Source organism: Bombus flavifrons, chromosome 11, assembly GCF_040668555.2.
Source record: "Bombus flavifrons isolate JBK064 chromosome 11, iyBomFlav1_principal, whole genome shotgun sequence".
Taxonomy (NCBI): domain Eukaryota; kingdom Metazoa; phylum Arthropoda; class Insecta; order Hymenoptera; family Apidae; genus Bombus; species Bombus flavifrons.
The window spans coordinates 300,610-327,925 of record NC_138452.1 but is presented as its reverse complement, the minus strand read 5'-3'; the positions used below and the strand labels follow the sequence as shown (position 1 = coordinate 327,925).

Sequence of the window (27,316 nt, the reverse complement as noted above, 5' to 3'; positions counted from 1 at the left end):
AATTTCTTCACAAAACGGTAGACCGCGACTTATTTCGGATAGAGCAGCACGTGAAATTGCACACTGTATTCGGTCGGATAGTTACAAAACACCAAAAATTGCTGCTCAGAAAATCGAAATAAGTGCTAGCGAATAGACAAAAATAATAATAAATAATAAAATAGCGAATAGCGAAAAATATTAAATTACGAAAACAATTTGTGGACACCTACAAAGAACGAACGACCGAAGATTGGAAAAGAGTTATATGGATTGACGAAACAAAAATTAACAGATTGGAATCTGACAGAAGGTCCTGGTATTGGACTTCATCCGAGAATAATGATCAACCAGATGGTATAAAACAAACTATGAAGTTTGGAGGTGGCTCAATTATGTGTTGGGGTTGCTTCACTCACAGAGGTGTTGGTCCCTTAGTTCGAATCGAAGGTAGAATGCGAAAAGAGCATTATTTGACCATTCTACAAAGTAATTTACCTTCTGGTAACCTTTTAATTCTATTAGATATAATGAACGTGAAGTAGTATTTCAACAAGACGGGGATCCTAAGCATACTGCAAAAATAGTTAAAACCTGGCTAGAAAATCAAAATTTTTCTGTGATGAAGTTGCCAGTGCAAAGTCCGGATATGAATCCGATCGAAAATTTGTGGTCCATTTTGAAAAGAAGGCTGGCAAAATATAATAATCCACCTTCAGGTGTTCATGAATTATGGGAAAGAACACAACAGGAATGGTACAATATTGAACCACAAATAATTAAAAATTTAATTGACAGTATGCCTCGTAGATTAAAAGCATTAAAAAAAGCACAGGAGAGTGGACGAAATACTAGGTTGAAACCTTAATTCGACGAGTATAATTAAAGTGCAAAACTGTAAACATGGTTTGAGATGTCTATTTTTGTAAAATGTTCTGTACATTATTAATGTTAATGAAAATGAACTATTACATTTCGTTAATCAGACGCAGCTTGTAGTTACTGTTACCTAATCTTTACCGATCACTTGAAAAATTAGTCGTATTATCGCCTTTTACATAAAATCAGCGGAGTGTGTTTACACTTTTGCTCGTCACTGTACATGTGTGAATAAGTGTTCAATTAATTACAATGCGGAAAAAAAACTATTGATCTGATCATCTACATTGTCAAAGGAGAAGAAACAAGCATTATAGAGAACGCAGAGGTTGTCTGAATGCACACTGTTCTCTCGAACCAAAGAGGTAGGTCCACTGATATGTAAATACGTCGTACATACTATCGACACGATATCCCGTGAAACCGCGTGAAGTAACTTCGTCGCAGCCATATTGAGACTTTAGTATGTGGCGACACTAACGTTTGACTGGTGAACTTCTTTCTCGTGTACTCCCCTTCAACCACGAGTCGTCTCTTATCCATTAGTGATCCAAAGTGTTGAGTGCTGCGAGGTTCAAGGAGAGTAAGTATGTACGTATCCAAACATACGTATCAGTGGACAGGATAGCTATAGTTTTGTATAGTGGCGACATCTACGCGGGAGAGCGAAGCACGATTGCCTGATGCTGCTGGCAGTTCGCAGGCGCATTTCCCGGTGCATTCTCTCATTTCAGGCCCGAGCGAGGAGCGTCGCGTTGTCGCGCCATTCCTTCCCCGTAATCCATCGACGATAGATACCGTTCCTTTTCGCTCCACATACATTTTCTCATCCTTCTTCTTCGTTGTTACTAGCGAGTATTCGTGCATTGTCGCTGCGAAAGCGGCGATTAAACAAGTTCCTTGGGACGACAGCGATAGGCTTTGTTAATATCCTCCTTGTCTGTCTTTCTTTCCTCTTTCTCTGTCCGGCGTATAAATATTTCCTATCCGCTGACTCCAACATTCCAACGCTAAGCACTATTCCTCGTTTCTTCTCTCCCCACTCTTCTCCAGGCTTATTCAACTCCCGGCATCCGTTGATTCCCCTTCCGTCCGCTGACCGATAAACGTACCACTGTCACGGTCGAAGAAAGAAGAGGTCGGGATCCGAAGTATACCAGCTGTTTCGCGCGTCGTACGTTTTCTTCTTGCACACGATCTTCTTTCCCCACGCCTTCTGTGATTACGGTCGGCACGGAGTACGTCGATCATGTCACTGATCGCCAACTGTTTTCGACGGCTCACCGAGACACCGACTAAGAACGAGGTAAACAAAGAATCGCACCCGATCCGCGCGTCCCGAACGAAGCATGCATGAGCTTCGTTCACAGATTGCGCACGCTGGTGATATCTCTGTGTTCTCTGTTCTTTTCTTCACCCCTGCTTGTAACGCATGAACGGCTTATCCAGCGTTAATCATTGGAACGCGCTCTCTTTATTTTTCAACAATTTGTTCGTGATATTGTATCGCGTTTACATGTAGCGATATCGTTTATCGGAATAATAAATGAAGGCAATTTTTGTAATAGAAGAGTATTGATGTTTCCAGTTGTTTAACGTTGTCCTTCTTTAAGACAAATGAAAATAATTTGTGTGTATTTTATTTATCAAACGTATTAAATATATACCTCATATGAAAATATTAATCAATCAAAGAATTATCAAGCATGTAGCTATACAGATTAAGTTGATTGATCGTGTTAATCCATGAAATTTCCTTTTTGTACTGACACGGCTCGAACACTTGTTCGTAACCAGAAGATTGTATATAAAGAGCACATTAACAAGAAATAATGAGTCAGTCGAACGTTTCCGTGTTTTCGTATACAGATAGAGAAGTTATGCGTGGGCGGACGGTAGCAAGGTGCGTCCAGCCGGTATAACTTCAGACTTTCGATTCTATTTGCATTACCGAGTGACCGCGATTAGAGGTCGCCAATGTAGGTCACTGGAAGAAACTGTGGCACGCGCGCTTCCGCAGCCATGACCCTGAACGAGATCGGCCCAATTGCACATCCGGTGATCACAATACTCGATCCCGTTCATTATCCTCCGTTATCTAGGCGTTATCCCCGATTAAGAGATTAAGCTCCAGCTCATTTGCATATTTTCCTGCATGATTCCGCAAAAGACGCGGTTTAATCTCTGCTTGATTAATTCAGACGCTAACTTCCTTTCGCCAGCTAGAAACAGTAGGAAATACATTTGTTGAAAGTCAGCTGATTTCCCAAATTTGCATTTCAACCTGAAGGAGTCGTTTGAGAATTTAAATTAATCGAGTCGAATGAATAGTTTTGTTAAACGAATGAAACCGAATTTAAATACTTGTCGCTAATGCTCGTACATATGGTTTTCCTAAGATTTTATGGATTTGTTTTTAACCTCGGCATGAAAGTGCTAGAAAATAGAAAAAAAATGTTCATCGCGTTTTACTGATTGTTTTCCAGTTCAAAGGCTACAAGGTCACCGATGTAAACCGCGTGCGAAAAATCGGTGTTGCCTGCAGGAGCCTTCATGAGCTGAAGCGGAAAGCGTGCGCAAAGCTGAACGTGAGTATCTCTATGTGATTAACGCTCGCGGCGTTTATTTAATCGACCGATGGTACGATTCAAACGAGGAGAAAAAGAGAAAGAGAGAGAGAGAGATGATAACGAATAAAAGGGAGCAAGGGTGACGGGCAGAACGGAACGTCGCGTTGCATGGAAATCGTTCCGCGATTCCATATCGTTTTCACATGACATGACAAAAGTTGTTGGTTGAAATTAGGTCATAAAATCCTTGCAGCTGATCCATAATACGCCCCTGGAAAATTGTAACGCCCGGCTATTCTGTCTCATGCGATCGGTATTTTGTTACAAGTGCGCCAAAAACAGGCCAACCTTGTTCCGCCTGTGAAATTACTGAAAAACAGCGCAGCACGTGTCATATATGAAATCTCAATATTTATCGACGCTTTTTCATTCAATTCGTTATATGAATTATTTAAATATTTCCTTGACATCGAATAACTAAAAATAAACGAAATGTTAATATCATAAAATAAACGTAAAACGTGATAACTAAAAAACGTAAAACGCGATTCTGGTACAATTCATCAACGCGATTAAGTTATGTGAAACCTGATCCCCGCTTTCAAGCATGGAGAATCCATGTAGAGAATCGTAACGGGCACACTAAAAGCCTGTGATAGTGTAACTTCGGCGGTAGATCAAATACTTTAATATACGATATAAAATGTGTACGTAACGGTGTTACACAACAGTCAACCTAGTTATTCCACTTCCTTTAAAAAGAAGACTGGATTTCAGATAGGGCGTTACGGAAGTGGGCAGGCACGTGCGAATAATTAGTCGCGAAGATATGGGGCGGAGAGAATTAGTATTTACATGGCACGTGTCGCTTGCCAGCGAGTCGTGTATAGGTTAATCCAGTTGTGGGACGACCTTGGGGCCGAAGCACATTCGTCTGCAGCGTGTAGCTCTATCGAACCAGCCCGGCCACGGGCAAGGAGCAGCCCGTCAATGTCAAGGTCGACCGTCTGCTGGACCGATAGTTGAGAACCGATGGTCATTTCTTTCATCGGAACCAAGATCTTTTGATTTTTTTGCCGTAACGCGCACGCGGATGCGACTATTTGCTGTTTGCCAGCTTCCGGCCAACAAATTTTAACAGTTGTAACTAGTGCAACAGTGTGATTCCGAAAGAATTGATTTGGGATATGCGCGCCACCGTGAAACGGGACGCGTTCATGGTGCGGTGCCGCTTCATTCGTAGTAATTGGGGCAGCCTTACGCCTCTTCTCTTGCGTAAAAAGAACTAATGGGGGGCAATGTTATGCGGTTCGGTTAAAGGTTAGCTGTCCGTGACTATGTTTCCTCAGTATCGATGGATCAGTGTTCGCTCGAATGCGTTACTACAGCTTCGCCTGTTACCTGTCGACGAATGTAACGGTTACGATGGGAGACATGAGATTCATTGAATACAAAAATAAGCAATATTATCATTCGTAGCGTTGGAAAACATACTAGTAATTACTGATGTGTTTTATTTAATGAAGGACAATAGCGTGATCCAATTACTGTGAAAATACCATTGTAAAATAATTGTTTAAAATTAGAACGAAGAATCATCCTTTGTGTTACAGAGATACTTGACGATTTAACAAAGTTATAAAGTTTCCTAACAGTTTTTACATGTTTTCATTTTCATGTACTTTACGCTTTGATTAAACATTATACGATAGATCAGAGAAACTTTCGAGAACGTAACATGTCACGGTATTTCAAACGTACGATACCACTGTATTGGGACATACAAATGAATTTATACCTCCACAACGTAACTCGATGTAATGAAACAGAAAATGAACTAGCATCGATGAATCCCTCGTGTTTTAGATAACGAACGATCCTGACGAAATTAACATCTACCTACTTGATGGCTCGTTGATCGACGAGGAAGAATATTTTTCCACGTTGAAACCTCAGACGACGTTGATCCTTCAGAAGCCGGGCGAAAAAGTGTTAACCGGTTAGTGCCGTTAATTTCCTTCCTACGCTTGTTTATATCTTGACAATAGAAGGGCAAGTTGAATAGGAAACCTGGAAATGCGATAAACGAAGTTTAAAAATGCATCCTCTGCTTACAGATGCGGATCTTCTGTACGACATCTTAAGACGTGTTAACATCGACTTTCTAATTGCCGGCGAGAAAGCGTCTGAGTTCCTCACCGAAAACTTTAAAGCGAAAGTAGCCGTCCTATATAACGCACTGAACAAGGACGATTCGAAAACAGCGTTCAGTAGCAGGGACGAACATCCGGAGTGGTTTCATGGATTGGAGACTAACTGTACGAGTAAAGTAAGTTTTCTTTTCTGCAAAAATATTTTTACGTTTCGCTCCCTTTCGAAGGGTCTACTTTCTCGTTTATGGCGTGTCTCTTCTTACCACGCTATAAATATCCACAAAGAAAAATCGGGTTTCCTATATAAGGCGCGATATTTAAGAATTTATCTATACTCTGACTGTTTTGTTTGGCGGTGGAAACATTTCTGATCTTTTCAATCAGTTTATGTACTGAAATATTTTGAAAGATATAAATTGTATCTTTTTTATTTAAAAGTTGTCCTTGAAATTTATGTGTCAGGGTAATAGATGGTAGATGAGAAGGTAAAAAGAATCAATACGAATACGAACTATCCTACCATGCATATCCTTAGAGAAACTTTTTCCCATAGATACCATTCAGGACGCGATCAAAGATAAGTCAGCCTCGAACGTATAACAAATCGCCCTAGGTCGACATAGTTTAATATAATAGAACGAGAGGGAGTTTATCCTTCGATGTACGAGTTAATTAACGTTACGCCACTTGCATTCCGACAGATTGTCATTTATCATGCACAGAGTTTCGCTTCGAAATCTTGCGACTCTTGATCTAACGATTACATGAATAATTAATTAATTGGTTATCCGTCCGTTGTGCGATGTTCTCGTGAAAATTTCATTTTTACGGCTCATCTGTTGAATTGCGTAATTTTTTCGTAGAGGATACTAGTGCGTTAGATAAAAAAAATAATAAATTTGCACTGAGTACAATACACAATGTCGATTTTACGGAATCCTATTCCTCGCAAATCCCACACCTAATCTTCGGCCATGTCGATATGTTTATACTGTTAGGATCGAATATCTCCTATATCTACGGTACGGATTTCCTCGACAGCTTTACTGACGAAACATGCCTTCGTCCTTATCACACCTCTTTTCTTCCAATTGATGTGCAATGTCATATACAAAGTTATTATTGTTTGGGATTTTGAATGGCCGTCCGTTTATGGCTCGGACAGCACCTCTCCCTTCTTTGAGAAATTCTGAATTGCCTGCCTCCCCGAGCTGTAAACCCGATGACTCAGAGGTTCAATATGTTGCGAATTATCAACTAAAGAGCGATCGATCAGGTCCAACCGATCGGTCAATATCGCGAAACTTGAATGAATTAACGCTCAGGTGGAGGAGGTTTAATATATTGAGTGTTAGTGTAATTTGGCACTTTATTTGCACTTGTTGTATACAAGCAACGTTTGATGTTCTGAAAACGACAGTTGTAAGATCTTGTTGAGACTGAAGTATTTTAACCGCACGGTACGACTCTCTGTTTATGACTGTCCTAGTACGTTGTTTTCCCTGGTTTACCTGTACTCTCGGGTGTGCATGTGCCCGGACATAAACGGACAGGCACTCAAAATCCCGAACAATTATATTATTATACGTGTGCGATATGTAGATTATCGAAATGATCTTCGTTGGTTATTCATTTGTTTTAACACCGACAAATTATATTTCATGATTATTTTACGAAGACAGTATGATAGATCGCGAACTGGATCGGTTGAAATTACTTTCGGTGGTGGACTTCCACGAATAATTGGGCTTCCATTGTACGTTATCATACGCAATAACGAACCATTATGTTGGCGATTTATCGAAAACAATAGATTTGCCCTGCTTTAATTACAATTACAATTATAATCACAATATGACAATATCAGTGTATACTGATCCATTTTGATTGTCCACGGCGGCGGTTGTCATTTAGTTCACCGGAATTCCTCTCACAACCAAATAAGCTTTTCCATCTAACGGAACGCGCGCCATGTTATTCGATTACGTTCGATCGAATTAATGCATCGACTAACGAAATTAATGGTTTTACAGGAAGCGTACTTGCATCGTAGATGTCAAGATAGAATACGAGGCTACCTCTATAAAACGATCGATCAGATCAAATCATCGGACGTATTCACGAAGGATCCCCGAGCCAGAAAGCAACTGTTGTACGCTATAGCATTCTTTAAGATGCAACTGAAAGAGGACCACTATTTTGGCTACTATTTCGATAGAAGCCGAGCAAAGTCCGAAGCGTTGGAGGGTGCAGACGAGCTTGATTCGTCATCCTGTTACAATCATTGTCCCTGTAGATTGAAATGGTTGGACGATAGTACGTACTTCAGATTGTTTGGAGCGATGGAGCAGTTCGATGATACCGATGGTGTAAAAAAGAGGAACGAAAGAAGCTCGGACACAAAGACTGAAGAGAAAGAGGCAGAGGAGAGTTGTCCTTACAAGATTAGAAGGAAAACGAAGAAAGCGTGTATCGCGTTGTGCGATCACACGGGCGAATTTAGGTGTTACGGTATGTGGAACGAGGATAAATGTTCTTACCCGGATAAGCACAAGATCAATCCTTATAGATCGAAGGAAGAACTTGTTTTATTCTCTACATGGAATTTTGATCACAAGTAAGTTATACTTATGATCTGTTATGACGAATTATTACTATGTTTGTTGACCGTGTAGAGAATGTTTCAGAGATCATCGTTTAGTTAATTGAAATTATTATTATCATAAGCAGTTGAATTTGATGATGGTGTTCAAATCATTCTGTATAATACAGTCTTAAAGTGGCACGTACTATTTTAAAAAATAATAAAAACATGATTTGTAGGATCGAGAAGTCCAGGTCTCTAATCCCATCGCTCCTGAAATTAGCGTCCCAGGGTAATACCAACGAGTCAGACCTCATTGAAATTTACGACAATCTGTTTACGATGAAGAACTTGAGGCTGGTCCACATTGTATGCCACGATAAAAGCTCGCACAAGTAATTAGTTGTTATCATGTGGGAGAACTATAGGAGATTTCAGCGACACGGGAAATCGCTATCAAAGATACGTAACACGTAGAAATAACCTCTGAATGTAAATGTAACTCTTCGTATGAAAAGCATACTTAATTGTAAATTGCTGTTGATAGATGATTTAAAATCTCAAAGTTTATCATTTGTTATATACGATTTCGATTCCGTTGCGCCACGAAGCAACAAAGCAATATTGATCACGAGATCGAGAAATCTTTTCTTTCTATGGTAGACTAACGTACTTTGCTATATTACAATTTTCTATTATCTACCATGAAACACCATGCACACCAGAATTTGTTCGATAGAAACGCTGTCGAAAAATACCGAGATAAGAATCTCTACTTTCCAACGACGAATAAATATGTATGTATGTATATCTTGCGCACAATTTCTGTCTCAATCGGTAAAGTAGAAACCGAGCACGTCGATAATTTAAATACAAAGTCCCGGAGAGTAACAGATCGATATAATCAAATTAGTGCACCGTTGACGCGAAAACTTTTTTATCACATTTTTAAGACGTCTTTACGTACTAACGACTACTATAAACTTTCTACCGACATTTTGCTGAACAAGTGCAACGGAACGGCGGTGTTTCTCCTTTATCACGAATCTAAGTTCCCAACATGGGAACATCTCAATATATTATACAGGGTTGGGCGCAACGGAATAATCGTTGATTAAAAAGGATTTATTACGGCGAGTCGAAGAGATTCGTTTAAAGGACTGTTAATTGTTTTGTTGAAATTGCAACAAAGGGGCTGTCCGAGGATGATCTGGCTTTGGGGTGCATTTGGAGATTACCTTTAAAAAAATGTGCTCCGTAAGATCGAGTATCTTTCGGATATTTTTGATTCGACTGGTTCACCGAAGACAAAACCAAAGTTCTGATATATATACATATATTATATAAATATATAAATATATACATATTCATTACTGAATTTAGAGAATACATATACATATATATTTATTTATTATGGGCGCGTGTGCAGAATGATGAAATTGTGTCTCATTGGGATTTAATATTTAAATGTTAGATAATGTTGAAACATTGAATAGCAGATGCAAAAAATTGCATTAGGACATGCGAAATTTAATTGAGTTTAATGGAATTCGGAGAGTATGTTGGTAGCCCAATTCACGATATGATGATTTGTTTGGAAAATAGAAAAATGCTAAATGAATTCAGGTAATTCTATTTGTCGTAACATTTGTCAACAAAAAGGTATATTTTATCAATGGATCGAGGACAAATAGCTTACTCTATTATTAAAAAGAAATTGGGGTATTGGGGTCACAATTCAACAATTTGACCTAAATAAATACTCTAGATCTCATAATGATCTACGGAAGTGTTAATGCATGACATTCTCAGTATTTCACTTGGCAATTTAAATATTATTAAATATATTCTACTCATCCTGCGCTCGTGACATATAGATAAGTATACATATATATAAAGATATACATATACTATATTTAGATATATACACAGAAGAAATTATAAAATGTTTTAGAGATTTGTGCGATATATCTGAAACGGTGCCGCTTTCGGCACAGAAATATCTAGCGGAAGGACCTGATTCGAATTACATCTTTTTGATAATTCTTCTTTTGATATGATTTCGGTCGGACTTTGTTGGTTTCGTCGCGACTTCTTTCTCGGGACTATTCGCTACGAAACGAATCATTGTCGAATCAACTAACTTTTTATAAAATCTGAATTACTATCGACGACGACCACGACGACCAGAAATAACGAGAGAGTAATGAGAACCGTTGGCAATTTAGTAAATTTATTTGTGTATCGAGCGCCGTGTATGAGCCTCGATACACGTCTCTTTGCTTAGAACATTCATAATTATTTGATACAATTTTTTGGTCACCTTGATGCAACGTATATTGTAATAAATAGACTGCGGATATTTATGCATTTATGCCAAACATAACGAAGCAAAAGTGTACAGAACGTACGTAAATACAAATATATACAAAATGTTCAAAGTACGATACTCGTTATAATATCCAGTAAATGAAACAGATCACTATTTAGAACCATTTCGTCTGTTTATGTTCACAAGAATATGAATTTGCATAAAATTTCGCAGTCCAGTAAAGAAGCACATGCCACGGGAGTGTTTCGCAGCCTCGATGATTGGTGACCCGTGCTTGAAATAGTACACGCTATTACGTATAACAGATCATTGTGTTTCGACCAATTAAAACTTTGCGTCGCTATTATTCAGAAATTTCCTTTGCGTCGAAGGCACTGGCACCATTCCAGTTTAAGAGAAATTTGTGAAATTGTCGGGAATCGATCGAAGGAGGGCGTTTCGAGGAGGTGGCAATATCGTTTGTCGATTGTACGCTGCACGCGAAATCCCAGCTTTATCGTCAGAGGAATTCATTTGAAAAGGTGTATACCAGCGACATACCATCGGTAAAGCATCTTGATTTAACGTGCGGTTTATTGATTTCGTATATCTCTCGAAATTTCTTTGATCGATCAAGATCAGTAGCCAGCTATCTTAAAATTGATATCTAATCAAAGTCGTTATGCCGCTTCGAAGGAGAAAACAAGAGCAAGACGAAAGGTTGCGCAAGCACGGTTATGAATCACGATGAAGAAAAATGAAATTCACTCGTATATCAAGGAGTAATCGCCAGTTGTCGTGATGTTTCCTAAACGCAAAAGAGAAATAAAGAGAGATTTAATATTTTTGTGAAAAGCATCATGCCAAAAAGGATAACGACGTTGTATCATGATGAAGGATACGCGCAACCAAACAGGAAAGAAACTGCACGAAAATGCGATATTTCCTCGTAGACAATGTATAAGCATAGTTATTTTTCAATGTAAAGCGACTGTATAGCTCTATTTTAGGCAAATGTATATTTTAGGTACGAGAGGACGACAGAGAGGAGAGCAAGAAAGAAACAGAAAGCTGGTCGTTAATTTTTTTCGTTCCATTTCCTTTATTCCCCTCACGCGCGTTGCAAATGATGTGAACAAAAATTAATTGCATTCGGTTAATTACCGCGTTGAAACGACCGTAGAACTCGTTCGGAACTTCGCAAGCGTAAAATTTTACGGCATCGAACCTTCTCGGGAGGAAAAGGTCCGCGTCGAATTTCGCGTTAACTCGCGATATACAATCGATCCGTCGATCGATGAAAAATATTTGGACGCGGGATCCTGGTATATTCTAGCCCCGGTAAAATTCCAAATTCGTTTCGAATTCGCAAATGACGAACGCTTCGTCGTAACTTCGGTTGTTTTTTTAATTACACTTGCAGAAATTTCCACGTGGTTGATAATTAAACGACGCGCTTTTGTCGCACAAAAACAAATGCTCTGCTAGAATTTATATCGGGACCAACGAACGGTTGATTGGAAAAACAATGTAATTTCATTAACCCATGTAAAAAGACAGTTCCGCGACGTCGTCCGCTCGATTTACTAGCTGTTTTTGTTCCGATCGCAAATTTAAATAATGGCGCTCTTTCGTTTTCCATTCTGAATCGGTTATTTCGTTTAAATATATATACGCGCGCAAATCAATTACCGTTGGTTGATTACGATGCAATTAAAAGGGCGATTGCAATGTAAGAACCTGCCCGACCTAATGTCGTTTAATTTAATTGCGCTTTTAAGGTTGCAGCGTTCTTTCTTTGCTTCTCCACCTTCGTATTCACCATTAATATTCTCCCAGCTTTCTGGCACCGGCCGCGTTGGAAGTATTTCGCGAATGGCGTCGAAATCTTCATTAACAACGATATTGTTCGAGTTCCGTGAGTCTGTCTTCTTTTTCTAATTTGACTGCGTCACTGAAGAAATCTACAACGACTGTTCGTTTCTTAACTTTGTAGTTTAAAAATTGAATTTAATCGACATAAGAATGCTGGCACGTATTGAAAGAAGCTTGATTTTACCTCGCATGATCGTTAGGATAGCCTGCAATTTAACGGCGGAGGAATATTGTGTAACGTGAATTTTTTTCAAAGCATCCGAGTTTTCGCGGATCAGCGCTTCTTGGAGAATCGAATCACGTTGATTCCATTTCGAAGACAGACGTGCTCTTTTGCACAACGAAGCAACAGGATAATGGGTCAATTTCGAATTCACTGAGCAGCTTGAATGAAGCTTGAACTTTGTTCATCTCCATTCTCTCTCTCGTCTCCCTTTCTCTCTCTTCTTGCCAATTCATCAGCAGCTATAATCGAAATTATTTTCAACTCTCGCGGTTTCCAACGAGTTGACATTGTTCGACCGACTCTTCAAAAAGATCACAATGATGGAAGGAATAATATCGTTCATGGCGAAAACGGTTTTAGAGAATTCGGTCCCTTTGTTTTTACGAGTTTTTGAACAACTCACTTTCAAAAAGCATACGGTTAATGGAAAGATGAACTATTTTGCAGATATTTCATCTCGAAATTGAATCTGCGCTACTCAGATCTTAATGATACTTTGACGAAAAAAAATTTTCGTTTTACTTGTCGGCGAGTTTTCGCGATTGAGCGATTCTCCATGGGTGAGCTATAGGGTGAGAATTGCCCCGCAATATGTTGCCAATTGCAACGAGTCGATGAAAAGAAGTGCAGTGATTCGGAGAGCGTGTACTTCGAAAATTACCGATTTGACAGCCTTTGGATTAACAATATGTTACGAAAGTTATCTCATAAACTCGTCTAAAAATACGCGATAAATAAGTTGACTTTGAAATAAATATCCTTGACATCTCCATCGATCAAGCCTACCTCTATATGCAAATATAGACCAAAGTGTCGGTATTCGACAAACTTTCACGCATTAACTTTCAAAGTGAAATCCCAAAGCTTGTCACATAGCGATCGCACAACGTTTCGATTCGTTTCACCTTTTCTCACCAGCACAACTTTTTTCAAAAAGGCACCCTTTTTCACGGCTATCCTCAACCCTTATTAACGCACTTCTCGCATAACAGATCGTAACGTTGGAAAATGTTAAAACATATGCGAGAAATGGAAACACGATTGCTGTCGACTATAGCGAGTCGGGTCGCGAGCGTTATCGCGAAAACGCGTTCACCGCATCAGGAGTAACAATAACCTGGATTAAGGTGGACGGAAAGCGACTAAAAAAGGGTAGAATTCGGCCCGGTTTCTCAGCACCCTCGTTTCTCTTGCACCCTTGACGATTTTACTGCCGGCACTACATGCATAAATCTTTCCAAATTTGAGATCCATTCTCCAAGAAGCGATTGCAGCGTACAGAATGGAAGATGGAGAAATAGAGAAAAAGAGAAAGTAGGATTTTCGTTTCGCTAGGATTAACGATCGAGAGGCAAGTAAGACCAACGCGATGTCTAGTTATTTGGATATTGTTGCTGAGCACCGAACGAACCGGATTTTATTGTCGCGTTAAACGTTAGCCCGACTCGTTGGTGCATTTCCGCTATAATGTGCAATGCGGTCTCATATAACGGATCGTTACAGAAATACGAACAGCCCATGGAAAACGAGCTATTTCATGGTATTGATGACGCTGATGAAATTATCGAGAATTTGTAAAATTCGTCCCAATATCCCAATTTCTCGATATTCAAAGTATTATGTTTCGAAAAAACAAACAAAGACGGAAATCCAATTTTCATGAAACGTATCGGGAAAAGAAGAAAATATTACGTAAAACGAATTTGATGCTCGAAAATCTGATCATTTGATTAGAATTTTATTTCATTTCTAAATCGCAACGCAACTAACGCTTCGGCGATTCGTCCGAAAAATCAAGCGTCGGGTTATTATGGATTTTGCACATTACACACCTTTCGTAAAATGATTCATCGAGTTTATTCGAGTGCACGTTTCTGCATTTCGCGCTGTCCAATGAATTTCGCGCGTGTCCAGAAGTACACACGATTCGTCACCCGAAAATGATTCCATACAATAAGTCAATATATCTACCATCGTATAAGCTGCGTATCCACTAAGGATGCAGTAACCACTAGTACCTCAACCGACAAACACTACATCATACCTAAAACAACAGCACAACAAATTAGAAACATAATCGAGAAAACAAAAAACAATAAAGAACCAGGAATCGACCTAATCAATGGTAAAATCCTAAAAAACCTTCCTCCAAAAGCGGTACAACTAATCACAATAATTTACAATGCAATATTAAGAATCCAATACTATCCTAAACTGTGGAAACTAGCACAGATCAAAATGCTACCTAAGCCAGGCAAAGACCCACACCAAACAGCATCTTACAGACCAATTTCACTACTTCCCGTATTATCCAAAATACTAGAAAAAATAATTTACGCCCGCTTAAAATCAATACTAGAGAAGGAAAAATTAATACCAGATCATCAATTTGGATTCAGAAACAAACACTCCACTATAGAGCGAATGCACAAGCTCATTAACGAAATAATACTAGCATTAGAAAACAAACAATACTGTACAGCCCTCTCTATGGACATAGATAAAGCATTTGACAAAATAAACCACGAAAGCCTACTACAAACAATCAGGAAACAATTCCCGGAGCAAATATACCAATTAATAAAATCTTACTTAAGCAGCAGAACCTTCGTAATAAAAATCAAGGACACGTATCAGTGCTGTAAGCATGAAACCGGAATTTGCCTATAGACGGCCCTAGCTGATAATGTAGTTATCACTAAACTGCGTCATTGATGCCAAAAGTCTTTGATGACATCTCACAAACATTTTCGACTCGGAACAATACAAGTTTCATACAACAGTATAGTTTGTAGTAGCGTTGAACATGTCAAATTTTGTGCCTGGAAACTACAATTTGCGGACAGCATTGATTTTCTGTTACCATTTGGAGAAAACTGCTGCAGAATCGCATCGAATGCTTGTCGAAGCTTACGGTGAGCATGCTCTTGGTAAATCACAGTGCTTTGAGTGGTTTAAAAAATTCAGAAGTGGCAATTTTGACGCGAGGAACGAAGAACGTGGAAGACCACCGAAAAAGACCACCGAGCTGTTAAAACCTGGCGAAACCGTTAATACTGAGCGCTACCGACAACAAATGATCGTGAAAAACGACCAGAATATCAAAAAAGGCAACACAAAGTAATTTTGCTTCGTGATAATGCACCATCGCATACAGCAAAACCGGTCAAGGAAACGATTGAAGCGTTAAGTTGGGAAATACTTCCGCACGCGGCTTACTCACCAGACTTGGCTCCGTCCGATTACTATTTATTTGCATCGATGGGACACGCACTTTCTGACCAGCACTTCACTTCTTACGAAAATGTACGAAAATGGCTCGATGACTGATTTGCCTCAAAAGAGCGACAGTTTTTTTGGCGTGGCATCCACCAATTGCCAGACAGGTGGGAAAAATGTATAGCTAGAGATGGGCAATACTTCGAATAAAATATTTTTAATCATTTTCATACAATAAACGTGTATTTTCTATACAAAAATTCCGGTTTCATATTTACATACCTGGTACTCTGAAAACATCAAGGCAGGGGTTCGTCTACTGTTTATGGTCTGACTTCGTCGCAGTCTTTTGTCTACGCGCTGTCGATGGCTTCAGTGCTTGAGGAACTAAAAAGACCAGATGTAGAGTTTTCTTATAAGTGGTGACTACTTCAACACTTTTGATTTCATTGCCTTAGTTAGATTGTTGAGATTCTTACGAATAAAGTGATACTGAACATGACTATATTTAAAATAATTTTTATTTCTTAAGCTTTTTGCGTATTGCGATCTATTCGTCATTAAATAAGTCATGGCAGTATCTCGGATGCCAAATGAACCTAGTGTGAATAGTTGTAGTTAAATTACCGTGAAAAAGTTATTTTGTTATGTGTCAAAAATAAGTTGTATAAAAGATATTAAAGAACAACGAATGTCTCTAATTTTTAATTAATTTAATTTTAATTAAAAATATACATTCATTTTAGAAACTTTGTAATAACTTAATGAGATACTTAATGAAGGTATTTTAGAAGGCACATCAAATGCAATTACGAAAAGTCCTACAAAGTATAAATTTATATTGTAGAGAATATTGAGAATATTGTAATGGACGAGTTAAGTATTGAAATTAGATTATTAGCACTTTCTATGCTTTCGACAGAAAGCAGCTCTGCAGACCCTTTGTACCTGGGGTAGCAGCTTTTACGGTATAAGAGGTAATTTTTAAAACCCCTTTGTAAGATTTCCATTAAATGATTTATTAAACAAACATAAGCTTTCAACTCGTCATAAGTAATGATATGCTTACTTGATGTTTCGTATTTCGAATAATACTATAAATTAGTCTGTATCACGACCCGAGGTCCTATCGGCGCAGAATTGCCTCACTGCGATTTCCTCATAGATGTTATAGGTTTGCAATCTCTTGATCACGCTTTTGTCACTCACTCACTCACACACAAAGTAGTGTCGACTACAAAAGGATGAACACGCACTCAACATATTTATTATTCATATTAACTCTTCCAAATTTTTCGAACGTAGATGATTGATTAATTTATCAAAGACTGAATAATTCGTAATGACGCAAGCTGAGCGCGGCTCGTCGATTTATACCCTTGCATATTCCTCTTCCTGTGCATTGGTTCCTTTGAATTTGCCGGAACAAACCGGGATCTAAAACGTTTGAACTAATGTACAAAAGGCTAATGTACAAAAAGTTAAAGACGGACGCGAAAGCGTAAACAATTATCGGCTGTCATTTTTTGCTATGATAAATACATGACCAGTAGAAGAGTAACGGCCGTCCGGAGCTTGCCAATCGGGTCATAACACCGGCACCAACACAACCGAAATCTGCCGAACGGGTTCGTCAACTCACAGATATTAGAAAAACAAGCGCGATGCGAGAAGCGGTCGAGACATAAGAATCAAAACAGAAATCCTGATATAGTTCTTATATCTGAAATCAATCATATAATATAATCAATAATATCATAAATCATATAATAATAATCAATCAATAATCAAAATTGGAAATGCTCTTGTTCTAAACATGTGTCCATTTATTAAAAGACTCATGTTTTTTCCGGCGTAAACACCTAAATCATACGTATAACCGCTCGGTAAACACAATTTGTATTATTTGATGTCGTATTTATGATATTTCCCTTTGGTATATTAGCGGAAATGTATATGTCCACGCCATAAAATCATACTTTCATCTATTACGACAGTTTTTCTAGATTTTACCATTATTTTTCAGTGTAGTAATTATTTCCGATATTGCTAATTTTGTTTAACAGCTTCCTCGACTCTACATATGGTATTATCGGAAAAATGTAAGCATTTCAAAATAGCTAAAAAATGACCGAGTTTAAAAAATAAATATAATTTTGATTTTTAAAAGCGTGATCTATCTGGCATTTGTATTATCTCCATGATTGATGATATAGCTATGAAATCATTTATCTCGCTTATTCTAACAGGTTTCCAGCATTCATCATGTTTTTTTCCTTTTGCACATTGCATGGCGTATTCCTTTGTTTCGTCAACTATAAGTTGATTCGATAGTATTTGAACGATAGTATACTTACTCTCGGTCAGAAATAATTTGTATAGCGTCAAAGGATCATGTTGTATTGTATACGTTCATGTTGTATTATAGTCCTCTCTATCTCTGTTCATTGAATCGGTTGCTTTCTACCTTTTAACGTTCTGCGTTCGTATCTAAATATGAATTACTAAATTCAGTGCATGGATTACCGACGAGATTACGTTCCAGTGTCTAATGAATCTTTCTCTGAAGAGTAACAGATATGTCGCGACATATTCCTACAATAAGATATATCCATAGATTTTTCCGATGAATCATCTTTTTCCATAAAGTGCATGGTTGACATCGTAATGGGTGATAATTTGAAGAATATTGAAATACGAATGGATTATAATATAGACATATATTTACAAAAATTATATATATCTTACGTATGAAAATCTTAAAATAAAGGACAACATTACAAGATAAGAAAGATACAAAGAAAGAAAATTTATTACCGAGACTAATAACAAATAGTACATTTTCTAATCCTTCTGTAGATGTACCGTATAAAATTTTTGCAATTTTTACTTTTTACTTTTTCTCCAAAACTATCATGTACGTTTTTGATGTTATTAGTAACTTCATTAATTATTTTTATTAATGCAATTAAAAGCACCTTCCTCTATTCTAGTCCTTTCATGCTGTCATGTCGAGGAGAATATCAATATATATGTCGGGTTCACATTATGATTAGGGTTAGGGACGTGTAACGAATCTTCATTTGGATTAGACATTGTTGTTATGCTTTTCCCGTAATTTATCGCAATAAGCAATAACACTAAGAAACTTCTCGGCGTTTACAATTCTTGTAACAATTGACTGTAAAAAAATGCTAGATTTTGTGGCGGTTCCTTAGGATTATCATGGGCCTAAGTTGAGATATGTCTTGACAGCTGGTGGCTATCTTGATCGAGGGATGGATTGTTTTATGACAAGAATTACGGGTGTAACAGCTGTTATTATTTGTTATTACTGATTTTGTTTGTCATCTGACCTTGAAGTAGCCTTTTCTTTGTACTGATTGCATTCATTTTAAAAATAATTAAAATATTTTGCCGAGCGATCAAACGGACCGCTCGCTACAACCGACTACTATATATTTTGAATGTATGTTTTATATTTTGTATGTATGTATTGGGTTAACAACTAAGTGATTGCGGATTTTGTCAATGCCACCTAATGACAAAAACCGCAATCACTTAGTTGCCAACCCAATATTATCGCCTATATATAGACGGTTCAATAAAGATGAGACAGTAAACGGAAATACAGTTCGATTGTTACGGCTGCAATGGTTGGACCGACATATACATATTTTACAAATTTTATTATATTATTATCCATATAAAAATTCGTAGTATAATAATCATTATTTTTAAGTATTAACACGTTGACTGCCACGACACCCGTATTCGGGTGTCAGCAAAGTTTCTGACCGCGAACGGCGATATTATGCTGACTCCGTCGAAGACAAGAATTTTTTGTATTTTCAGACAACCTTAATAATTTTGCAACTAATAATTGTATAAATATTCTAATATTTATATTTTTCCTTGTTGCAATTTTGTAAACCGTCAAAGCGTTTACAACAGAAATTCCCAGAAGGAATTGAATGCCAAGTTTTCTGTACCATTTGATTCCTTTTCTAATTGTGGTGGCATAAGAAACCATTTGGTCGGAATAATCTATACCACACTTTCCTTCGTTATATTCAACGACAGATAGTGGCTTTAATGTTGCGAACAAATGAAACGGAAGATCATTCTTAAGACCACCACTTGAGCGACTCGTATTACTAAAATATCGATGGGGGAGCACCTAGCAGAGAACGCTTGGTACTGCTGTACGCGTGGCCTGACGGAGATTTCTTTGAAAACACGCGTGGCAGTCAACGCGTTAAAACCGTTATTAAATATTTATTAATATCAGTCTTAAATTTGTAGTACAATCATGAAAAGCTAACAAAAGAATCACGTCTAGACTTTACAAGCATGCCGCATAGTAACAGTTTCATTTGTATTTACACAGCATTAGTCTGTTGTGTCGTCAGATTTACAGTGTCACGGAATCAGTTATCCAATGAGTCGCCTTTCGGATACGTGATACACATTGTATAGACATTTACCGAAACAATTCTTTTGTCTACCATGCATTAATTGGTAATGTCTGATGAGTGAAGAACATAATTTGATTATTAGAAGGTTGATTTCTGAAATTTCTATAAAGAACGATTGGTTTAGTGAGGTAAATATTTTACGCGAATATTTATAAAATGAAAAAATATTCAACTACGTTACTAACTTTGTATGAATAATTTTAACCTAAAAATTTGTTCTATGCTAAAATAGCGGTGGAAATTATACTACATGTAAAAGTGAGTCATAAAAACAAATACAGTTTTCTTATTTTCTATCTTTATAACTTTTATCGCAAGTTTGATTTCTATACATATAACTGTTTTCAATTTAAAGAGGAATTTATTTTCTTAAGGACTTTTCATACAAATTTGAAAAATAACTGTTGTTTTTGATCCCTTATCTCTATCTTTATCCTTCTATCTTTGTGAGATTGTATCGGTTATTTATTTTTAATTTTTACATTCCGAAGTCTAATTTATGTGCCGTATTAATTTTCTGTGAATAATTTAGAGATATGTGAAATCTTGCTATATATATACACTGTTTGGTACCTACTAGAAGTACATTCGATCTAATGTGGAAAATTCTTAATTTTAATAAAATAGTTTCAAATTGCTAAGGCTGGGGCAAACTAAGAAGTTTCTGGAATATACAGGGTAGTAAGTCGCTTCGCAGATATGTGTACATCGGGACAATATGTTACATATGAAATCCCTTGCACAGTTTCATATTATCTTGTGAAATAATCATTCTTCTTTTAATATCAGTTGGTTTTTGTATTTTTATTTCATTTATCTCATAGGTTACAATTTCTTTAGGAAATTTTTGCAAAAATTTTCGCTGGAAATTTTCAGAAAACCTTATTCCTGAACAAAATTTGTTTTGTACTACGAACCGTCGCATTTAAATAAGAAAAATTCTATTTATTTAATTTCGTTATTAAGCTTATTCATATTTTACTTCAAATTATTTGTAGCTTGTTTATAATTAAATAAGTTAGAAACGTTTGTTCGTTAGTTATCACAAAAGGGTCATAGTTAAGTTTTTGAGTTGTGCTCAGGTTATTATAATTTGAGTTATTATGCTCTTGTCACGTAAAATTACACAAAAGAACAACAAAAAAGAATAAAAAAAAAGAAACTTTATTTTTCTTCTAACACTTGGTTTTACAATCTACTTCCGAGCTCTAAGCGTGACCTTTTAAGACTGAAGCTCTTATGATTTTTTGACTTTCGATCGGATCCGATCACTTTCTTTTGTCATCCCTCAACATCCCCACCGTCCATGCATTTGCTAGGCGTCCGCGGCCGTTGCCACGTGCTCTTTCTTCTAGAACCTTCGGTGGAAGGACCGTTGGGATGTTGATGGTTCATTAGGCACTTCAGCGATATACATTGTCGCCGAGTGCCGCCACATCTTTATCTCCGATTTTAAAGTGACCCGGTCGTGACACTCTGATCGTCATGTTGTTTCTTAATAAAATTCTTTAGTCTCGATAATCGATTTTCTCTGTTCATAAAGATGGTGGTTGTTTATTTTAAGAATTTTGTTCTTAATTCCAAATATTGCAGACATTCTTTTATTATGCATTAGCTGGTATCCAATCTTCTTGGATAGAACGTATTGCATATTCCATTTTTATTTGTTTTATATTTTATCCTGTTTCCTAGACTCACTTCACGACCACTTTTGTCTCTCTGCTAATCTAACTTATACTATTATTCTTTTAGTTATTAACAATAATTTCATATCTAAGCAACCCACTTCAGTTATGTTTCCTGAGTTGTTAGTATATTTATATACTTCACTTCATTCTATTCTCTCCGTTTATTACGCCCCAAGGCTTACTATGGGCCGTGTTCCTAACCGTCGCGAACAGATCGTCTTACATGACCGTCGAGATATGCACAAAGTAGCGATAAACGCATAGTTAGTTGTCGTCAAGCAGCGAGTTCTAGAAACATCTATTCGCCTTCGGTGCGTTATTTTATCTGCACAAAGAAGGTGGTATACGTGATCATAGGCGCGAACGGTGGCGTGATCCGAGCGTAGTGGGGGTCGTATCCCAGAGAAGACAAAGGACAAACTGGAAGGGCAGTCAGTGGCAAATGAGGATTCAAACGGAATGCATGGAGAGGTTCAGACGAATAAAGTCAAAGTCGCTTAGTCTAACGAATACATCGAGAAATATCATAAAGTCGGGTCGAATTACTGTAACAAACTAATTGTGTCATCGTTAAATCATTTGTGACGTTTTCATTATAATTTTAAATATTGTTAAATATACAAGTTTATATTAACCCTGTTATATCAGAATTAAAATCATTTGAACTCTACCTCTGTTATTCTAATCGAAACAGGGGAACGACTAATTCGCGGCATCGATTATCATAATCGTAGCGAGATTTTACGCCTCTCGCTCACACGTTTCCCTCGCGATCGCGTCTCTTCGCGAACGGTCGTAACATTTGGTCCTTCGAGCCGGATCACGCGCATTGGACGATCAAGTGAACAGTGATACAACAGTAAAATCATACAGTGCCGCGTGATCACATCATCATCAGCATCGCAGCAACCGTTAGCGACGAACCTCACGCCAACAACTAAAGAGGGTCAACTTCCGCAAGGAAATGTCTTACACGTCAAATCAGACACACACGGTGGCGAGCAACATTTCAATTCACGACAACAAGGTAAGCTCGTTCATTGTATTGTCTTTACAATCCGCTATAACATTGAACACTGTTTATTTTTTATCAGCTTCATTCTAGAATATAAGGATACACAGCTATGAGATATGTCAAGTCATTCAACAAACCACTAGCTTTAATATTAGCTTGGATATTTTATTCTGGTAGAAATTATTTACAAAATTCCAAAGAAGATATTAGAAATCCATCTTCAGAAATTTATGTCGCAAAAGTATTGATGATAAATTTTGTAGTAGGTTTAAGATCCTGCATGGTTCCAAACCTGTTGCTAAAATCCATGTTGATGTAATCCTAATTTCCCCAAATTTTCATCTTTATTTTTACACTGCGATTTAAGGCAAGGAAAATGATTGAAAATTTCTTTTTTTCTTGTTTCAAATCATTTTTCCTTCTTAAAAAGGATTTTAAGAAAGATAAAAAATATATTTTCCTCAAAGTATGATAGCGTTTGTGGATAGATCATGTATGATCTTGTCCTTTCTTTGCAATGCTATATCTAATGTCCTTAAATGTTCCATATCTTTTCATTTACTTATACTCTCATCTTATTCTTCTGGTCTGAAAGTATAACTGTTACAGCTTTTAATGGTGTTTTGTTTTTATCTCTTGAATATATCCCGCTTCGTTTATCACTTTTAATTTATCGTCATCCCTTTGAGTTCATCTATCTTATCTTGTACTTTCAAGTTTTCTTCATTTTTCTATCCACTTTGTTTCCTTATCTCCTGTTATTTTTCTCTGGCTTAACATCTTGTATTAGGTGTAACTAAATATATTATTTGCCTTTCTTATCTTCTTTAATTTGTTGTTTAGCTTAGTGTCGTAAGAAGCCAAATTATCAACATTCATTGTAACTTCAAAGAGCTGTGTCGGACTTAGGCATCGTCTTCTGTGCAGTTGACCGAACGTTGCGCATTTCGAGAGTTTAGCTATCGTCCAATATCATTTTGATCGTAAGATTCTCAAAAATTCAATTAAATCGTTTTATAACAATGAAATAAAAAATATGAAAACTTCGTTTTTCTTATTTTGGCAATTTATGAATAATTGTGTTATCGCTGGAGCAGACAAAGAAAACACCGGAAACTGCTTGCAGTGATCAGTTCCGCGAAATAGTGGGGATAACTCGTATCCGCTTAAAATTTGAAGAGACAAATTTTCGACTCTCTGAGCGACGTTTATTTCGTCGGGACTATCAATTGTCGTTTGAACGTTGCATTAATATCTCTAATGTAATTTCGCGTACCTTTAACTGTAACTCAGTTCTTTCGGTACTTAACGAGAGAGCCGAAAATTTCGTCGTTTTAAAGTTTGACAATCTCGATAATGGTTAATTGCGTAATTTGATGGTCCTGATAAGGATCGATTACTTACAATTAATATGCATAAGAATAATTACAAATATTGTTAAATATGCCCGTCTTGATATTCAGTACATTTATTATTCCTTCGTAACATGTTTCTAAATACGCTTAATAATATCTCTTCACTTATTTGTGACACTCGCCTTTCGATATTCTCCTCAGCGGTTTCGATTTGTACACATCAGTCTCTAACATCCCACAGAGAAAGAAATTCGGAGATGTTAAATCGGTATATCAATCGTAATGTTTCTGTCGCAAAAAAATTCTTCCATCATCGTTGTCCACGCTGTATGTGCCGATTTGGGAAGGTTTATATAGTAAGGTTGGATCCCTCTGGAGGGGTTATCATTGGATGCCTATTAGACGTGACTATCCTGTTATTATCTTGTTACTGCTCCGATGGCTGTGGTATGCAGGATGTTTGTCAGACGTGGTTATCCTATTACTACTTTCCGAGTCTGCAACATTAGCAATATCTCTCGTGCACCTTCAGTTGTACGTTTCCGCAATATAGCGCATCATACACCAATCTTAGTCGTATGCATTGGTATCTCCCAAATTTCTCCAAGATTGGTAGTGTTATATGTTCGGCTATTCTACGAGTTGATATGCCTATCTAGATGGAGCCACATCTTGTCGCTGAAAAAAAATAACATATCTAAAACATGGTCATTTCTTTCTTATAGAAATATTGGGAATCACCGATAATAGCGAATATGTTGACTGAGATTTCTATTTTCCTCATAATCTTTGCTGTATTTAACATAACAGCGTCCAAAATTTTAACCAAGCCCTTAATTATCCATTGGGCTTATTACCTTATTATCTTCTTCTTCCGAGAAGGAGGATATTTCCTCCGCATACTCTTCCTATTTCCCACTATCGTCCCTCAGGTTTCTAACAGGCTAACTTTTCGTTGATACCTTTGTCGTTAAGTATTTCGTATTTCTTTCTGTGTATAGAGTAAGATAAGGTAAGTCTGGTTCGTTAGCTCAGCCGGTGAGTCAACGTCCATTTCGTTCTCGTGTCCCATTTTAATTTTTCCAACTAGACTCTGTGCCAGTCTCCGACCCGGCTTGAACGGGTCCACCTCCTTCGCATTGCCCTTTCTAGTTATCGGGATAATCAGTACCTCCTCCAACGTATAATCCGTTCGAAGGCCTATCCTTTTCTCCCCTTTCTTCGCTTTTTTGTCTGACGTGTTTTCAGTGGGTCTAGTTACTCTGGAGCGAGTACTCCCCGTATCTACGTCACTCTCGCCAAGTCAACGATCCCCGAATACTGATGATTGTGTACTGATAAGGAACGATACGGATGCATGTGCCAGAATCATTTGCGATGACCGGCTTCTAAAAGATGTGCGCATCGGTCTTCTCGAAGCTTCAGAAAAGATCCAAAAAACGACCCTTTTTCTCCAGTTAGATTTCATCGGCTATCGAAAAATGGTCTTTCACGAAATAATTATACTTCGTTACTTTCTTGGGCGGAGATGACTAGGAAGGATCATATGCTATCGCTCAGAGGATCTCGATTCTAGAGCTTGCAGCTTGGCACGCACCGTACCTAGAATGGTCTTGGCGGAAACCGGATTTTTGAAATTCTCGTACATGCGCGAAATGCGATGTAACAAGACGACGCCTTGTTGTGCGATAATGTCGGTCATGATGACGTGTACTCGATTGTCGTGTCGCGGAGATCTAGAAGACTCGATTTTATTGTACGCTCAAACCGGAGACCCGTCTCGAAGGAACACTGATATTCAAAACATATCGTTGGCGCATTAAGCGAGAGTTAGAAAGGAGAGTACGACATGAAAAGGGCACGATACAAAGACGAAACTAGACGTGATAGAAAACTTCTGTTTATTGTTACACATGTACAGTTACAAAAATAAACTTTAAAAAATTAAAAAGAACAGAAATTATCTTAACTTTTAGGCTGCACAAATTTTCACTCGAAATACCGAAGGCGACAGGGTAAAGGCGTATACGAGCATGTGTAATTAATTTTGATGACTTAAATGCTGAGCACGACTGTGTGAAAAAAACTGAGTGACGCGCAGTATTATCACTAGCTCTCGAGATTTTCATTTTTAAGGTATTGAACAATTTCTTCTATGTTTGAAGATTACAATTTAAGATTTGTCTATCAACTATCGGTCGAGCTGTAGGACGCACAGTGATCCTCAAAGTAAACGACATATGGCCGGCAGCTTATCTCGTACAAGTCGTAGACGACTATGATATTCAGAGACGTAAATGGCTCTGCAACGTTTTGCAAGAGAAATCATAGATTGAACGTTAAAGCAACTTACTCACGGAAATCCGTAATGGCATATCGAAAACCGACCTATGAAATTTCCGAATAGAGACGATTAATGTTGCTTTCAATCTTTCGCTTCTATATTTCATAAATAAAAACACGTATTGCTGATATTCATACATAGTTCACACACCGCGATTGTCCCGACCTCGAATGTACATAGCAAAATTACACAGACACCGCGGTTGTCCTGACCGCGAGTGTTCGCAGAAAATACAATAAATTCCAGTAAGTTTTCAATATGACTTCCGTTTTCTTATGAACAAAACTGGACTCTTCTTTTAAAATATTGTCGTATAGTGTGCAAATTGTCCATCGCATTCGATAAACTTGATTTCCATAACTTCAACTTTTTAATCAAAGCTCTTACCACCCTATCTTTTTGAACAAGTGGACGCATTTGTAAATCCTGCATTGATTTATTCAAACCGCTCAATTTTCCAAAAATTTCAACCAAGTAGGCAAGTTTAACAATAAAATTATCGTTTGTCCAGAAATGTGCATCTTAATGACGATTTTCTTCGGGAAAGGTTGATATATCTCTTCTTTGATTTCGAGCTTCCTTTGAATCACTTTTGCACGAGATAGCCAGCCAAGTTCACAATAATACGGAAGTGAGGTAT

The 27,316-nt window shown here is 37.5% G+C and overlaps 1 protein-coding gene across 2 annotated transcripts; it reads left to right on the top strand.

Moving 5' to 3' along the window:
- The first annotated feature begins 1,585 nt into the window (after nt 1–1,585).
- On the top strand, nt 1,586–10,527 carry Drep4 (DNA fragmentation factor-related protein 4). 2 transcript variants are annotated; one of them, XM_069124177.1, is made up of 6 exons: nt 1,590–2,164; nt 3,345–3,446; nt 5,295–5,427; nt 5,546–5,757; nt 7,615–8,198; nt 8,405–10,527. In XM_069124177.1, the coding sequence occupies exons 1-6, from the start codon at nt 2,108–2,110 to the stop codon at nt 8,562–8,564; spliced, it is 1,248 nt and encodes a 415-aa protein (XP_068980278.1). In that variant the 5' UTR covers nt 1,590–2,107; the 3' UTR covers nt 8,565–10,527. The 2 variants fall into 2 exon arrangements, with proteins under 2 accessions (XP_068980279.1, XP_068980278.1); XM_069124178.1 differs by lacking the exon at nt 3,345–3,446 and having other exon boundaries at nt 1,586–2,164.
- The last annotated feature ends 16,789 nt before the right edge of the window (nt 10,528–27,316 follow it).

What these genes read in the sequence shown, in the direction of transcription:
- Drep4 (XM_069124177.1), top strand. Translation starts at nt 2,108, where the DNA reads ATGTCACTGATCGCCAACTGTTTTCGACGGCTCACCGAGACACCGACT. An exon ending in AGACACCGACTAAGAACGAG is followed by an intron (nt 2,165 to 3,344) that starts GTAAACAAAGAA and finishes ATTGTTTTCCAG; the next exon opens with TTCAAAGGCTACAAGGTCAC. An exon ending in ACATGGAATTTTGATCACAA is followed by an intron (nt 8,199 to 8,404) that starts GTAAGTTATACT and finishes CATGATTTGTAG; the next exon opens with GATCGAGAAGTCCAGGTCTC.